Source organism: Trachinotus anak, unplaced genomic scaffold (genome assembly GCF_046630095.1).
Source record: "Trachinotus anak isolate AG129_WGS33_773 ecotype Australia unplaced genomic scaffold, CSIRO_AGI_Tana_v1 ptg000028l, whole genome shotgun sequence".
Classification (NCBI taxonomy): Eukaryota; Metazoa; Chordata; class Actinopteri; order Carangiformes; family Carangidae; genus Trachinotus; species Trachinotus anak.
This window is the reverse complement of record NW_027273879.1, coordinates 19,652,389-19,670,541: the sequence shown is the minus strand read 5'-3', so window position 1 is coordinate 19,670,541 and position 18,153 is coordinate 19,652,389. Positions and strand designations below refer to the sequence as shown.

General features: G+C 41.2%; 1 protein-coding gene across 9 annotated transcripts in view; it reads left to right on the top strand.

The window, feature by feature from the left end:
- Positions 1-18,153, top strand: part of tcf4 (transcription factor 4) — a 238,751-nt gene that overhangs the window by 119,741 nt on the left and 100,857 nt on the right. For all 9 annotated transcript variants that reach the window (XM_071466341.1, XM_071466345.1, XM_071466338.1 and 6 more), the window contains 2 exons: positions 12,002-12,128; positions 14,175-14,224. In XM_071466341.1, coding sequence (XP_071322442.1) covers positions 12,002-12,128; positions 14,175-14,224 — 177 coding nt within the window. The remainder of the gene's footprint in view (positions 1-12,001; positions 12,129-14,174; positions 14,225-18,153) is intronic.

The window sequence follows — 18,153 nt, the reverse complement described above, 5'->3', positions numbered from 1 at the left end:
TTCCATTATACAGACTTCCTGACTGTCAGGACCACCCTGTTCCTCCGTGTTATGATGGAGCCACTGGGCTCCTTCAGCCGTATCATTCATACAGAATTACATGTGGGTCATTTTATTTCATATTAAACTAAATTAAAGTTGTAAATTTAGGTCGAACAAATCATGAAGGGTCTCAGAGGTGGTTCCTCCGTCATTCCTCTGAGAAAGTGCTGTGGTTATACAGGAGTACATTATACATGAGCAGTATTAAAGGGGCTATATGTAAGTTTTCCTGACCATTATTCCTTGCTGGGAGCAGGTGGTGGTGACTGTCACTTGACAAAAGCTTCAGCCATCACTGCGTTTACAAAACAGAAGGTTATAATACGTCCTCTGAGCAGCTGCATCTTCAGGGCAGACTGGAGGCTGCAGTGTTGCTATCAGAAAGTAACAAGATGGGCCAGGGCTAGCTGTTAGCATGCTAACTGCAATAGAAGAGACACGAACTGTCTTTGGCGAGCCACCAAACTTAACTCTTGTGCCACCATGAAGTTGAAATTTGTGGTTTTTTCCTGAAATATCTTGACATTGACATTGACTATTGGGCAGATTGCCATGACATTTGGTTCCCCTCTGGATGAAAGTGATACCTTCAGTGATCCTCTGTCTTTTCATCATAATCACCGAAATTTGTTCCATTTCTTGTTTTTTGGCTTCACCTGTGCTAGCAAACTTTGGCATGCAAACACACTAAACTGAGCTGGTGACAATAGTAAACATTACACCTGATGATGCCATACGATGTGTTAGCATCATCAGTGTGAGCCTGTTTGCATCCTGGCTTTTGCATGTAGCCCGACGCTCCACTGTGCCTAAGCATAGCATCAGAGAGATGCTAACATGGCCGTAGTTTCACTCCTAATGAAACTCCACGCTAATTTTGACTAGAAGCACTTTGAACATTTCACTTTCTGTCTTTCTGACAGATGTCTGACTATTGATCTCATATCATACTCATCCACACCAAAGTTTCAGAACCTGTCACCTTAAAACACTGAAGTAAAGTTTTATACTTTTGTGGCGTCAGAGGGAGTGATGCACATCACATTACTCCTCCCATTAGCTCGCAGACACGATGCAGTTTTATCTTTCCGTCTTGTATTTTTCGTAGCATAGCACACTATGGTCATTTGCTAGTTTGACCTAAGGATCTGAAAACTAGGGGTTTTAGGTCACGTCCACACTATTATGTTTTCATTTTAAAACACATCTCTCTTGCTACATTTAAAAGCAACATGAGTAATGAATTACAAGCATCTTTGCTAGCAGCTGTTGTGCAGTTAAATTCTGTATTTTATCTCTACAACTGCCTTTACTTTCCTCATATTTCTGCAACTTATCAACTGAATACAACTGAGAGTAGGCAACGTGCTTCCTCTTGACACCGGCTCGCACATGGCCATTGTCCGTGAATAGTCATGTAGGTACGCGTTTTCAGGTGTGTCCATATGGACGCTGATACTTACTGATACAGAGCTAAAATGCTAGTGTGGCTGTAGCCTCAGTTTGAAAACCAAAGTGCTGAGATGAAACTCTTCGTGGTAGTTGTTTCATATTATTTGTTTGTGAAAAGGTGAAATTATTTGATGGATTCATGCAGCAGTCGACTCAGTGTCTGTTTAACTAGTTATTGTCAGGCTTCATGGAGGCAAAGCAGGGAGTTGCTCTCTATCAGTGAAGTTAACCGTCTCCCCAAGCTGCTGTGTCTAACATCAAACACTGTGCTGTCACACACACACACACACACAGACACACACACACACACACACACACACACAAACTGCGAGTGAAGTACAACAGCTGGTAACAGACACAAAACAGAACTGAGCTGTCACGCCTACACTACAGAGCAGACACACACACACACACACACACACATACACAATATTACCACAGACACGTCAAAAAAACATCAATACACACATGGATGTACACACACACACACACACATGCACACACACACACAGTCTTGATCCATGAGATGTGGGAAGCAGCCTGATATTTTTCATGTGTGTTTCCTTCATCAGAGCTCAGCAGTTCTTCTTTTGGATTCTTATCTGTGACAGATGAAGCAACAACTTTCAGGAGCCCACAGGTCTTGAACTTCCTTTAAATGAAAAAAAAAAAATCAACTAAAGACTTGGACATTTCTGAAAATGAATGTGTGGCTTTAAAAGGTAAAGTTGGTGGAGGAGGCCACCAACACACTGAAAACTCCTTCTTCTCTCTGGAGCTTCATCCACAGTGAAGTTAATATGGACACAACTATGTAACTCATAGGATAAACGTTGTTGCTGTTTTATAGGTGTTTTTATTTGTGGGGGATTCGCCATAGAGCCAACTCCTGCATGCTGGACTCAGCGCCGCCCAGAACGGTTGTGGTTGGTTTAAAGAAATGCAAAAAAGCCAGAGCGTTTTTCCCCTATAGCAGACTGATAATGGGCCAGACCACACAACACTGTGGAGATTGGTCTGACCATGTGAGACTATGTTCATCCTGATTTTATTTTCCCAACTTGTAAATAGTGTTAATGTCAACGCTGAAGTCAAAATAACGACAGAGGAAGTTTTTATGCGTCCACGCCGGAGACAGCCAGGGCTTCAGGCATTATGTTTTCAGGTTGTCTGTCCCATTCTCCTCAACGCGATACCTCATTAACGCCTTGAGGAAAGTTCTTCAAATTTGGTACAAACATTCATTTGGATTCAAGGATATAGTGATTATGATTTGGTGATCAAAGGTCAAAGTTCAATGTCCATGTGACCCTACAGAACACAGTATTTGGCCATAACTTATCAATCAAATTCATACACTTATTATGATACAATTAAACTCAAATTTCTACAAGGATACAATGAAGTGTTGATATTTTATATCCAAAGGTCAAAGGTCACCTTCACTGTGACATCATAATGTTATGCAAAACACTTCTGGCCATTATTCAACGCTGTAACTCAGGAAGGAGAGATTGTGACCACATTTCCTGCAACTTGGGTGGTTGGCAGAGGCGGTAATTCTGGTTTTTGTTTGTTTGTGGTTGTGAAAGCTCCAATATATCTGACTTGGTGGTGAACCTCAATTAGGAACCTGAAGACTCAAACAAACACAGGACCAACTCAGTCCTCAGTCATCCTCTGTTGTCTTTCAAGTCTTTCCCACCTCGACCTTCTATCCCACAGGACGGTCACACAGCAGTCGGCCTGAACATCTTCTTAATGGACCAATACTGTTGTTAGAAGATGTGAAAATAGTGTTTGAGATAAACATGATGTGGAAATAAAATACTGACTGTGTGCTTTTAGAGAAACACAAGTTTTTCCCATTCACTTCCACAGAGACAGTTCTCTTGAAGCGACATTTAGTGGACGTGAGAGGAGGTGCAGCCGAACTGACTGGATTACAGCTTGATGTTTGCTTCTTGATGCACAGTCAGGTGTGGCTGTGTTTTATCTGACTGCTGCTGGTACGTTTTGTTTCTCCGCTCCTGCCTGTGGTTGTGTTTCTGGTTCTAATGACTAAAATGTGTCCAGAACTACAAAGTGAAGTCAGCTGGGACTGAGGCATGATGGGAGTGATCAGTTCAAGATGGCACCGCAGGGAAGTCTATTTTTCATTCTCTTTTCATCTGTAAAATAAATATAAATCTCTCTCTCCATCTATCATTCCTCACTTCCTGTCTCCTCCTCTTTCTTCCTCAATGATCCTCGTCCTCCCTTCCTCCTTTCTCTCTTTTTCTTTACATTCATCTGCACTCACCCTCTTTTCATTGCCTTCTTCCAGCTGTATCAGCTTCAGTCTCTTCCATCCCCTTCTTTTTTCTTTCTCCTCTCCTTTTCCTGTCTTCATCCTTTGATTCTGTTTTCCCCCTCTTCCTTCTCTCCTTCTTCACCCTTTTCCCCTTTCCTTCACTTTTTCCTCTTCCTTTCTACTCTTCCCTCAACTACTGTCTCCATCCCTACCTCTTTCCTTCCCTCCCTGCTTTTTTCTCTTCATTCATCCCATCTTTCATGCTTTCATATCTTTCCCTCCTTTCCTCCCTTCTTCATGCTGCATACTTGTCTCTCCAATTTTCTTGTCCTTCTTCCTCTTCTTCCTCCCACTTTCATTCTCTCATTCCTTTTTCTCTTTACCTTTCCTCCCTCCCTCCATTCCTTCCTTACTTACTTTCTTGTCTCTTCTTCTCAACCTTCATTCATTCCCTACCCATTCCCTCCCCATCTTTTCCTTCATTTCACTCACATTCCCTCCTTTTCTTCTTTTCTCATAACCTTCCTCCAACCCTACTTACTCATCTCCTCTGTTTTACTTCCAACTTTCATTTCCCACCATCTTCTTCTTTACCTGTTTCATTCCCTCTCCACTTTCCCTTTCCTTCCTCCCTCCTTCTCGTCTTCCTCCTTCCCCCGCTGCCTTTATAACGCCCCCCCCCCCCCCGTTCTAAGCTGCCAGAGACTGTGAGGTGTAATGTGCTGTCTGATTCCTCTCTAAGTGTTCTTAAATGATCGCTATTTATTTGTCAAGCCAAGCGTTGAACGCTAATTAAGGAAAAATGCTTTGAACTGCTTTGTGTGTGTGTGTGTGTGTGTTTGAGTGAAGTGTGTGTTATTGGGTGTGAGTGTGTAGAGCAGTTAGAAGATGGAGGAAGTTGTCATTGGCTAGTGGATCCCTCGCTGCTGCTTGGAGTGCAACTGCAGATGTGTGTGTTTGTGTGTGTGTGTGTGTATGTGTGTGTGTGTGTGTGTGTGCGTGTTTGTTCATTTTGCTGTGATCTGTCCCTGCAGTTTTTTCTCACTCTGACATCATTCTAAACACACACACAAACACAGCAGCAGGTGTTTCAGAGACTCCGATGCTGATGTGAATGGTCGCTTTGTTTGTGTATTTATGTTCTCACGGCGGTTCTGCGTCGTGATTGGCTATCACACTCTTTCACTTTGATAATGTAATGTCTTCTGCTGTCTCAGTCTGTATCTTGGGTGTAATTGTTTGTTACAACTTGCAATAAATCGCCATCCTTGTGCACAGTGTTGTGCTAATTGTCTTTACTCACCTCACTTTGGAGGGAGTCAAACCTGTAACCCCCGGCTGTGTTACTGCCTTGCTCTAGAAGCCTTTTAATTGTCTTAGGATGGAGCTGTAGAGCTGAGGGACACACTGACACTCCTTCTTAGCTGTCATCATGAAGCAGTCAACCACGGACATGAAGAAAAAAACATTTCTAGTTCAGCTTTTGTCCCTTTAAAGGCCCCTTCATCCTATCATATCCAGCAGATGGCATGAAAAAATGCACCCCATAATTGAAATTATCACTGTCTTGTTTTTAATTTGCCGTTATGTTCAAGTTTAGTTTCAAAAAGAAGAAGAAACTCTGCAGGAAATCTCTGCTGGAATAGCGACTTGCGCTGTCCTGCATGTATTTTTTTTTTTGGGGGGGGGGGGGGGGGGGGGGGCTTTTCTTGTATTCTTCTTGCTTTCTGCCAATCAAATGTGCATTTATTTAATTAAAGTGTTTTATTGCAAGTGAGTTACAGACTGAGCAGTCCTGTGCTCCAGACCATGAGGAGGGTGGGAAAGCTCAATGTTCTGCAGCAATTAGGATGTGGTAACGTGATAAGAGAGGTAACACTACATGCACCACTCAAACAGCACATTATAAACTGAAATGATAAAGACCTTAATCTTAAAGTCTTATCTTGTAGAGGGAACCAGTTTTCACACTGCACAAAATACCCCAGAATCCAGAGATGCAGTTGCCCAGATATGATGAAATCTGAACCCTCAAATCACGGCATTGTAAGATGTCATATCAAAAAAACTCCAGATATAACCCAGATTCTCTTTGCTTTGCTGACCTCCACTTTGCTAACTTCTGTACCTGCTGCACAGATGTAGAAGGTGCTCAAGGTGTGTCAGTACACTGTGGCACACTGTTAGGTTTGGGGACAGGTAAAGCAGAGCACACTCCAAACTCGACAAGAAAATACTTGGTTTGCAATTTCTCATGTGAGACCCATGTGAGTACTTTTTAATATATATTTTTTTAATCCTAGAAACAGCATTTACAATATCTATAATATGAATCTGTCTGACTGTTTTCTTATCTAAAACCTTTATGGATAAGGTTTGGTTAGGTTTAGACAAAAGATGGTTAAGACTGGAGAAGGACTGTGGCCATGGCTTAAAGAAACAAACATCGACTGTTGGTAGAAAACAAGAAACACAAGTCACACAGAATCTACACCAGTAGCTTCCAGCCAACTGTTCATGCACATTTACAATTTCCATTTAAAGACCTGAGTGAAAATGCAAGAAGTTTTACACTTGGCTGAGGAATGGAAAAGTCGGTGTATTAATAAAATCAATGGCAGTGGCTGACACAGTGTTTGTGGTTGTGCTAATGCAAACTCCCAACAAGTTTTGTTAAAATATCTACCCTTCGATGTCTCGCTGCACTGTGACAACACAGATCTTTGTCAGGTGAATGTAAACACAGGTCGTATTTAAACAGACAACTCATGCTTTTGCTTTTCTTGTGTGAACAGTTTCATCCAAAGCTCAGTTTTCCCCCACAACCCTTTAGTGGATGAATCCAACCCTGCTAACAGCACCGTCACTGTTTTTATTATCATTATCAGTATTATTAGAAATAATTACCATTAATTGTGATGATACCCCTGCTGACCTGTACTAAATGAGCTGTATAAATGAGGGTTGATTCATTATTTGATATTTGTGAATCACAGAAGGATATAAACGGTAAAATAATGTCAGCATGGATGTTAAGAATATGTGTAGTGCTGAGAAGAGTCGTGCAGACCTACCATAATAAAGTCAGACATTTACTACAGAGTAAACCGGTGGTTGTGGTTGTCACACTGGAGGTGTTTCATGCCTGATGTGAGATAAGTGGATCCAGTGTTCTGGCTCCGTGAGTCCACTTTTATTCCTCGTCTCTGCTGGTTTCACTGTCTCTGGTAGCAGCCGCGGAGCCTCAGTCCCTCAGGAGTGAGAGCATGTGTTAGTGTGCATACATGTGTGTTAGTGTGTGTGTGTGTGTGTGTGTGTGTGTGTGTGTGCGTGTGTGTGTGTGTGTGTGTGTGTGTGTCAGCTGGAGTGAAGTTGGCATACAGGTGCGCTGCTGCCTCGCCAGCACTTCCTGGTAATTAATGACTTCTTCCTGTCTCTCTCTCTCTCTCTCTCTCTCTTTGCTTTTTCAGTCACATGAGGACAGAGGGTCGAGTGGGAGAGGAGGAAAATGAGGAGAAAGGAAAGGGGGGTGGGGTGTGGGGGGCAGTGATAGAAAGAGGAACACAAATATGTTTGTTTGCGAGATGAGAAGATCGGTACCACTCTCATGTGCGTGTGCAATAGTGGAGTCAGGATGTGGTTAGCTTAGCTTAGCATAAAGACTGGAAACAGGTGGTAACAGTTAGCCTGCTTCTGTGCAAAGTTCAAAAACATATATGAAGCTCATTAATGTACGTCTCCTCCCGCTTGTTAAATCTGTACAAAAACAGAAATATAGACACGATGACATCAACATCACCATGACGATGAATTTGTGTTGTTAAGGGGGAGTTCCACGCCACCCAACAGCTACATGTGCATTACTCAATCTTCCATTTTTGTGTTTTGTGTCTCTCTTCCTTCTAGTCCCTGTTCTCTCTCCCTCTCCCGTCTTTACTCCTCTCTCTCTCTCTATCTCTCTCTCTCTCTCTCTCTGGTAATCTATCTTAGTTAATATGGTCTCTGTGAGCAGCTGGGTTCCGAGGCAGAGTCAGCTCTGTGAGAAACAGACCTCTGGTTGTGCCTGTGTGCGTGAGAGAAAGAGACACACACACACAACACAGAGAGAGAGAGAGAGAGAAAGACAGAGACAGAGAGGAAACAAGATCATGTCAAAAGTAAAACATAAGAACGAAACAGAGCTCGAGGGAAACAGAAAGAAGGAGTCAGCCTGAGTATTATCACAGCAGTGTAAGGCTGGAATTATACTTCTGTGAAGATGCACGTAAACGTTCCTATGCAGAGCAGGGGGTTGTGGGTAACTGTAGGTCGCAGAGGAGCCGACGCATGCACCTCAAAAACATGTTGTGTGTCTGTGCATGTCAAACAAATTGTCCGATAAATTTCCTTTTGGGAGGGTGGTTTGAAACAGATACGTTAACATCCTGCATCAGAAGATGTAAAAAATGTCACAAGACTCACTCTGCACACGAGCACGGTGTAATCTGATTACTTTATATTCATGCTCGCTCTGTCGGCCGTTCCACCACTCTGGTCTAAACTGAAATGTTTCAACAGCTGATGGATGGTTTGCTGAGACATTTTTTTTACAGACAGTCATGGTCCTGAGAGGCTGAATCCCACTGACTCTTCTTCATTAGCTCTTCTTCATCAGTCCAAACTTTATTTATGACCAAATATCGGCGAAGCTAATCACATTTCCGCCATTAGCAAACGTTAGCATGCTACCAAACTAAACTAAGATGGTGAACATGGCCTATCTGTTGAGCGCCAGCATGTCAACATTGCCATTCTGAGCGTGTTAGCATGGTTAGCATTTAGCTCAAAGCACCACTGTGCAAAAGTACAGCCTCTCAGAGCTGCTAGCATCTTTTGCTAAGGCAAAGATGGACATGTGTACTGCTCTTTTTCACCGTGACTGTGCTGCTGCGTTTTGGATCAGGTCTAATTAACTCAGGTCTGTTCAGACCTCATGCACCTCTCAGACCAGGTCTCTGAGAAACATCGTTTATGCACATTCGGCTTCTTCACGAGTCTGTGTTGAACCAGTAAAAACAGCAGAGACACACTGGGTGTTAATGTAAATTTTAAATATGTTCACCTCTAAATCATTTTTAGATTAGAAGTTATGAAAATTTTATGTTTCTGTAAATTTTGCCAAATAGTAAACACAGATGTTAAATGTCTCCTGTTGCACGGGAGGACCAATCTCAGGTCCTCTGAGAAAACAACCCTGATGATGTAACAGTGATGTCACTGGGGTTTCTTTTACTTGGTGACTTTAATGACAGAAAGCTTGTGTTGAAAAATGGGCGTTTGGAGATGGAAGGACGTGGGCACTTACCAGGCAGGGAAAGAGGCGTTCAAGTGCATCACAGTACAAGTAGGGTCCAGTGTTTTTTGGAGATTTTGGAAGTGAACCACTAAACAGTTGAAATATCACCTTGATATCATCACTTTTGATAACTAAACTGAGGCAACAGGGTGTAATGAAGTGAAATTGACGGAGACAGGGGGACAAACAGGTAAAGAGAGACAGACACAGAGACAGACGGGCACTTTGTCTCTCGTCTGGCTTGTCTAGTTGCCGTGGTGACCAGCCAGCTTGGCTCAGTGCTCGAGTACTGGAAGAAAAAAGAAAGAAAAGAACAGAAAAGAAGGAAAAACGCCACAATCAATGAGACCCTTTTTGTTTTAGTGGGAACCCCCTTTTACCCCCTGACGACACACACACACACATACATCGAAACACACACGGACAGAGGAACAGGATGACTGAATTGGTGTGTGATTGTGTGTGTGTGTGCCTTTGTGTCTGACTCCCTCTCCCTCTCTGTGTGTGTGACTGACTTTATTTAAGACAAGGGCCCTTTTGTTTTAAGCTGGAGAATGGCTCAGAGACCGAGGCTGGCCCTGTAATTGGCCTACTTAGGCCCTGTTTAGCATGAGAAAAGCCTTCCTTGGCCCAGCAGTGCCAAGCTAACTCTTGTTTTCAGCCGCGGAGAGGATGAACGAGCTGATCAGAATTCAGATTAGCCTGAAAAACATCCAACCCCCCCACCCCCCCACCCCTCCACACATTCTCCTCCACCCTCTGCTTTAAATACACTGCACACTAATTACTTAACGAGAAAGCTGGGAAAAAAATCTACACTTTAACGGAGTAGTGGTGGAGTCTATTTAAGGGGGGGGCAGGTTCTTTTTCACCTCCTTCCTTCTCGCTAACTTTTTGTGCCACTTTAAAAAAAAAAAAGACCCTCTCCTCCATCCTTCCTCTCTGCCTTTTCTTCTTGCGTTCCCCTCTCTCCGAGTCGGCCCAGACGCCACTTGTTGCTGCCGAATCATTGAACTTAATTAGGGGGGACAATTGTGTGAGCGGTTTGCTAAGTTTGAGCCGTAAACAGAGTCACAGTTAGAGCAGGGCAAAGGCAGCAGAAAGGAGAAGTTAGACTGTGAGCTGTGGAGCTGTGAGGTCGTCTCCACGCTGAGCAGCATGAGGTCGCTCTCATGGAGGTAAATACCGTCACATCCGTGGTTTCATTCGTCGTTATCAGCTTGGTTTGAGACATCTGAGGTAGACTTTGTTCCTGGCAGTTAGAGGGCTTCAAATCAGTCATTTATTTATTCATTTGTCTTTCTGATGTTAAACTTTCTTTCACTTATTGTACCTAACGTATATAAGAATCCATCTATCTATCTGTCTTATTAAGGCATTGTTATGATTTGGATGGGTTAGGGTTAGGTGAGGTTTTTTTTTAACCGTTGACTTCTTTTTTATTTACTAATATTTCAAGTACTAAAATGAAAAAGTTTTTTTCAATGGCAGTTTTACAGTTGTCAAACATCATGCTCACACAAATTGAAAATGACATATTCATCGGAATAAATTATTTTATTTTAACGTTGGCAGACTTGGACTTCCATATGTAGCTACCTACCCGTACTATACTGACTATCATTTCTCTTTGGAGCAGTAATACAGAGACGCACATACATACGTACATACACATGCATGTACACAACTATATATTCTAACCATCATTCCACCACATTCACGCTACATGGCATGGATGGTCGCACATCTAAGACTGTGCTACGCAAGTGTTACGCATGTTATCAAACTGTTTAATACAGTTGTGTGATTACTGTGTTGGTATTAAATATTGTCTAGTGATAATATAATAGTATTTTTAGTAATTTGAATTCCATTACCTTGAAAAACCGTGTTTATTTTGTTTTTCAGGCTCTATGTTATTATTCAATGCCATTTCATATGTGCAGAATTTGAGCTTATATATTGTAGTGACTTCAGTTTGATGTAAATACTGCTTCCAATCGTAGCTACAGTAACCGCCATGCAACACAAACCTCCATTCAAACAAAAATTTCATCACCAACATCCCAGCTATTATTAAATATTTTAAAAACAAATTTTAACATATCAGCGATCAATATTCTGATTGATGTAAATATTCTGAACAATCCCTCAGTATTTCTGGCGCTTCGCATTCCACAGCACTAACAGCCTTCCTGCTTCTCTGTGTTCAGACCAACATTTCAGATAACTCCACTTTTTGACCGTCAGCACCTTCACATTCATTCATCCCATTTTGCCCTCAATATCCTGACGGTCGTCAGTATCTCAGATACCTTCCACATCCTCTGATCAACATCCTGATGTTCTTCAGCACCACTTCCCCAACGCTCGTCATCGTTCCAGTTATTTTTTTAACGTTTGAGTTTCCCTCCATGACAATATTTCAAGCGATTGACATCCCAAAGATCAATAATAATAATTATAAACTGCTGATGACATTTAAACTCGTCTCGTCGCTCTAACTATGAACCGTGAATGAACTTCAGCCTCCTGACTGATTTTAATGTTGCGGAGGAGGCCAATAATTTCAGTTTGGATTATTATATATTTATTTATTTTTATATATGAAACAGATTCAATTCTTTTTCAATTTAAATTCAACATTTTGGTGTTATTGTATGCTTTAAAAAAAAAAAAAAAGTCATCTGAGCACCAAATGTGTATAAATTCACTGCTGAAAAAAGGCCCCAACTATTTTTTCATGAAATTATATATAGATACAACTTGTGAAGCATGTTGAGTCTTTCATGGTACCTGAGCCATAAGATCACATGATTCTGCCTGATGAGTGTTAGATTAATACTCTCTCTCTTTCTTTTGTCTTTGTCTCTCGACAGTCAATACTGGGTGGTGAGTTGGGTTTGGGGAGTCCGGGCGCGGCGTCGCCCACCAAGCCTGCCGGCCAGTACTACCAGCACTACGGCTCCAACCCGCGGAGGAGAACGCTGCATATGGACACCATGGGTGAGATGCCGTTAACACACACACACACACACACACACACACACTACACATTCACCATACATTGAGTGACGCAATCACATTCACAGTTCTGTCACTAAACTACGACAAAATAACAATAATAAAACAATAATATGAACCTGTATGGAAGTAGGATTTGGACCTAATATACTGAAAACCAAGTGGCCGTACGTGGAGCCCCATTTTTTTTGTCAGTTAACTGCTAACAGGACCTAAAACACCAGTGCTGTTATTACCTGCAGTGTAACGTAGCTTGAGAAGCTGTTTCCCAGAACTTAGTTTGAGCTGTGCCGTTATATAATTTTAATGAACACCTGTCAACCAATTAGAAACCAGAAGTGTTTGTGAATGTGGTGTAATACGAAGTAAATTCGCTTCTTTCTTTCAGCAGCCTTTTTCCGTGTTGTTGACAAAATGGTATGATTTATAGAAACGGCATAGTTTTGTTTCTAAATGACACATTCAAGCAGGATGTTCCTGATGAGGAGGTTTACAGATGATCTCAATCAAAGACACATTTAGTTGTTTATGCAGTGATTTTTCTCCCTAAATACATTCCTGCACGCTGCAAAACTGAATCTTAAAAAGTCATTTTGGCTCAAATTTGAGTAATTAATTTAAAAATTTTACATAAATTTGAACAAAATGAAAATAATTTTTGTTTTTGATCTCATTGTTGTTTCATGTTATATTGAGTCATACACACTGTTAGCATGGGGTGTCAAAGTGTAGTCTGAGTGTGGGCTTTCAGGGTTTATCAGTCACTCAATAAACATTAAAAACAAATCAAAACTCCTCTAATTCTACTATAAAAACTCCCAATATCAAGGGCCCTTCACCTTGACAATAATAATAATTTGTATTGTTGTGTTTGAAGGTACAAACTCATTTGATTCATAAAATTATTTTTAATTCAGTCTAAATTAATTAATAAAAATGACTCTTTATGATGTGTTTTATTTCAGTGATTTTTCAGTGTGATTGTTTAGTTGAAAAAAAAAAAACACCTCACCTCTCCGAGCAATGAAAATGCATCCTGATTTTCACATCATGAGGCACTAGGAAAGTGCTTCCCTCCTTTTTTTTTTTAGGTTTTATGGCTCAAATCTTTCATCTCCTCCAAGAGTGACGTATTTGCAATACTTCTTGATCTGCAGTCTCAGTATTTTCAGTAGGACGCTGCACAGCTCCTCTAAAATCAGATGAAATAAAACAGCACTTTAGTTTGAATTAGGTAATTACCAAACAAAAAACTTCTGTCAGTGGCTGCAGTGAGATCCCAGTTCACAGCCGCCGTGTGTCGTCTGAAACGTGGCTGCGTAGAAGGCCGAACATTGTGAGTGTGTGTCTATGTGACTTTGTGACCATCCTGTTTTCCCATGGCTGTGTTGTGTGTGTGTGTTGTGTGTGTGTGTGTGTGTGTGTGTGTGTGTGTGTGTGTGTGTGTGTGTGTGTGTATGTGTGTGTGTGTGTGTGTGATTTCAAAGGAGGGAGTGTAAGAAAAGAAAAGAAAATACAGGGACAATAGTGACTGCCATGTAGCCTTGGTGGTGTTAGCCTTGAGAGGACACAAACACACGCAAAACAACTCAGGGGCCATTTGCCCAAAAAAAAAAAAAAAGAAAAGAAAAAAAATGCTCTTTCATTTTTCCATCAAAGTCTCACCTTCCCAGTTAATAGACTGCTTCCTCACTCCCCTTGAGAGAAACCCTGAAAAATAATATAAACATGTCAAAAGCCACCCTCCTTCTTTTATCAAAGCCAAAAGAAAAAAACAAGAAAAAAAATCAGCCCTGTGCTTTTTGTATCCTGTCTTTATTTTCTGCATCTTACTGTGTCGCTCTTTTAGCAGTGAAAACTTTCTTTGTAAATATATTGGGGGGTGTGGTGGGGTGGCCTCGCTCTTTCCTCTTTAGGTGATCGATTAAATTCAAACAAATCAAACCAGAACATCCTTTTAAAAGAGAAATAAAAGGCCTGTTAAACCCTCATGTATTGTTTTGTTGCTTTTTTTTCTCTTGCTTTCAGACATCCCCCCAAAAAAGGTGCGGAAGGTCCCTCCCGGCTTGCCGTCCTCAGTAAGTGATACCATGCCTTTTTTTCTTATTATTTGCGCGGTATTATCGCTGCTTTGAGTGTGTGTCGCTGAAGAAAAGGCTCCTGCATGTTTGAAATCACTGAGCTGGTTTTGTGGCAGAAAAAAAAACATGAAGTTGTGGGAAAAGACAAAATTGCAAACGTTGCCTGGTTATGTGGGAAATGAAGATGACGCTGCTGTCGGAGACGAGCTGGACTCAGCTGTCGGCTTTGTGTCATTGGTTCCTGTTTTCATGGAATCAGCTGGAACAGTTTCAGGCCAGAGTAAATAACCCAACATTAAAAAATTAATCTGTTCCTCTAAATGTAAAGAAATTTAATAACACAAATGATGAATTTTTTTCAATGACCAACTGTATTTATTTAGTAGAATATGAACACATTGGCTTGTTTCCTTTTTTATTGATTAACTGATTGATTAATTGATCAGTGAGTGGGTTGGATCTATCTGTAGCATTTTGGACTGAAACTGTCACCACTCTTGTCTGTGTTGGAGATTTTTTTAAATAGGTTTGAAAGGAAAATACAAAAAAATACAGTTGTTTGAAAAGAAAAACTGCAAACGACGCCTGGTTTTGTAAATTTTGTGGCGATGAAGATGACGCTGGACTCAAACAGCTGTTGTTTCCTGTTTTTAACAATCAGCTGGAAGAGTTTCATTCCAAACCAAATAATCTGTCATTAAATAAACAATGATTACTCTTCTAAAATAAAAATAGAGGGAATACAATGAACTAAAAACATCTTATTTAACTTCACATCCTCCTGTTTGTATTGTAAGCAGTATACAGACATGTACTGTATTCCTCAGCGATGACAACCTTCACCAAAAACACACATAAGTTTTTATATTATTGCAAGTGTGTTTTACTATATTGTCACCAGCCTGCACTTATGGGTAGTTTATTTCTAATAGTTGTTAATTAAAAGAATTATGTTCTTAAACACTTATATCAACATTATAACATGTTATAAACCAACAGAAAATGCTAAATCGTGTGACTGAAAGTAAAGTGTTTCCATTTAAATTTGTATGATGCTTTTCCCAGATATTGATTAATTAGCTGATTTATTTATTGGGCTTTGGGATTTTTTAGACAGTTTGGACTGAAACTCTTACCAGCTGCTGGACTCGGCCGCTGCCTGGAGATCTTTAGTCACACTCATCCTCAGTTTAGCCAGTTCAAGGAAGAAGATCCAAGACCATTAGTCCACCAAATAACAAAAACTGCAGCAAGAACAATGAGTCAATCAAAAGAAAATTAATCACCAATCTTTTCAGGGATTTACCCACAACAAACCTCAAACATCTGCTTGTTCCATCTTCTGAGATGTGCTGCTTTAAATCACTGTGAAGTGAATATCTTTGACATTTGAAGACGTCACTTTGGGTTTTAGAGCATTCAGTGGATGTTTTTCAATATTTAATAGCAGCACAATGTTTGCTGATGTTTCACACATTTTACTTATTTTCTAGTTTCAGACTTGTCTGCAGTTTGGCCTGAACATTGGCTTTCTCTGTTTCTGTGAGAACAATATGCTCTGTTGTTTATTTGAGTTTATTGCTTTAAACTACAACCTTACTTTGGTCTGATGTTGCTTTCAAAAATCCAGTGAAATTTTCCAACCTCCAGCTTCTCGTCTGATGATTTTCTCTTATTCTCTGTTTAATCTGACGTTCAGTTGATTCTGTGTTTGGGTTGGTGGCTGTCGATGACACAAGATTCGAGATTCATGTCTTTATAAATGAAAAGCAGATCTAGTGGTCATTAGATGTATTTCAGTTTTCGACTTGAAGCTGTTTTACATGTGGAGAGTTGTTTTTCTCACGCTGACCTCATTAATGGCCAGTTAACGACGGCTGAATGTACAGTGTGTCAGCCACGTCTCTGGCTCGGCAGGAGTCTGCCTTTCTGTGGCCCCGGCCCGCTTTGTCCCGCTTCCTCCCCTCTGTCCTCGGCCTGTCTGTGCCTACATCAGCCTCACCGGGGGGGAGGAGCAAGGGGAGGGGGTCAGTAAAAGAGAAAGCAAGAGAGGTGAGGAAAGACGTTTAAAAAAAAAAAACAGCAAAGCTTGGAGTAAGACGTGTGGTTTGTTTGACAGGTTGCTGTTGTTGTGTGTGTGAAGTGGATGAGATGTTTCCTGTGGAGAGAGGAGACGTGATGTCTGACCGTTACCTTATTTTAATATGAAATCACTGCAGAAATATCCAACTGGAAGGAAACTAATATATTATGATACCCTGGCACTTGCACTTTCTACGCTGCTACATCATTTAGTGGCTGGAGCGAGTGGAGGCACCTCGCTTGTAGGGTGGAGCCTTTCAACCATTCAGTCAGTTTCAACTTTGACATTTTTTGTTTATTAGGAAACACACTCTTTGGAAGGAAATATCATTGGCAATATTTTTTTTGTTTTTTTTCCATCCATAAAGTGCCCCGTTCCTGTAACACAGAAGGAGTGGGGAGGTGTGTGGTGATTACACAAAGACGTCAGGGTTCACATCCTGTGTCCATGGTTAGATTTAGGCAACAAAAACACTCTGGTGAGGGTCTGAAAAACAGTGTAGTTTCTGCTTCGAGTCAGCATCACATGTTTTATCACCATCTTCCTTCGACCTTAACATGCAGCCGAAAATGTTCATCATGATGTGACAGAAAAACTAATGAAATATATTGTCAGTGAACTGTTTAAAGATATGTTCATGATCGTGCTGATAAAAAAACAAAAAAAAAACAAACACAATCCAGATGGCATTATGTGTCTTTCAAAATACATTTGCTGATACAAATTAAAAGTCCCATGTTGTATACAAGCAGATGTCCATGTGTTTTTGATTATAAAGCAGGTCTAGGTTCTATATTAATACTGTGAAAGTATCAAAGCCTCAGTCCACAGAGAAATGCACACAGCCTGTATTCAGAATGAGCATTAAAACCAGCCGTCAGGACCTCTGGAACTGGAAGAAGGTAAAATGCCCTTGGAGCTAACTGTGAGCAAACAGGACAAGGACAGTAAGTTCACACAGTTATTCAAAAGACATACTTGACCACTGACTCCTGTCTCATAAGTGTCAGCAGACTGTGTCTCTTTTGTTGCAGCAGTTAATTCTCCGGTAGAAGAGGTTCAATTAAAAGTGCAACTAGTAAGAAAGCATGAATTGTGTGATTCCCTTGAATTAAATAGATTTAGCCACAAGCCACTGCTAAATGCTGGTGTGACCAGGCCTTGACATCTTCCTCTCTAAAGAAGAATACTTGGATAGGCTGGTTTTTATTTTTCAAATTCCCTGGCACCTTCTTCTGCACTGTTCTCTGTCCTTCAGAGGATTTCTTTTGTGGTTTTGGTTACATTTTTGTAAATACGGTGTATGGAAGGACGGGATCGGACACATGACCCAGGACATGAACTCTGGTCTCTGGTGTCAGAGTCCTGAGTCCAGAGTCCTCCCTCTGACGTCTGTGCTCGTCACACCTCTCTCTGGGTGGACAGTCATGTGATCCAGGGTTTTGGATCGCTCTTGTACTTGCATTGCCTTCATGTGTGTGGGGCTCAGAGCCGCCTCCTCTCTGTGCTGTAACCCTCTGTGTTTCCATCTCTGTGATGTGAGTAATCCTCCCTGCTTCCTCCTGTTCACATCAAGAGGAAAAGAAACCAGGAGGGGACCCGCTCCCTGTGAAATGGAGAAGCGGTGCGACTGCAGAAAAATAAATCCAGAGGTAGTTTTTGGCGCCAGTCTCAGTTATGACAGCGAGCAGAAGCTGAGTCGAGAGCTTTGTGGGTTTAGAGTTGCTCCATTTTTAGTTTAGATGTCTCTTAAATAACAGCAGCCCAGGTCCTGTGGTGTCATGAGTCAGCTTCAGCATCGAGGCCTTGTTTGGAGCTCTGGCTTTTATTGTGAAAAAGCATC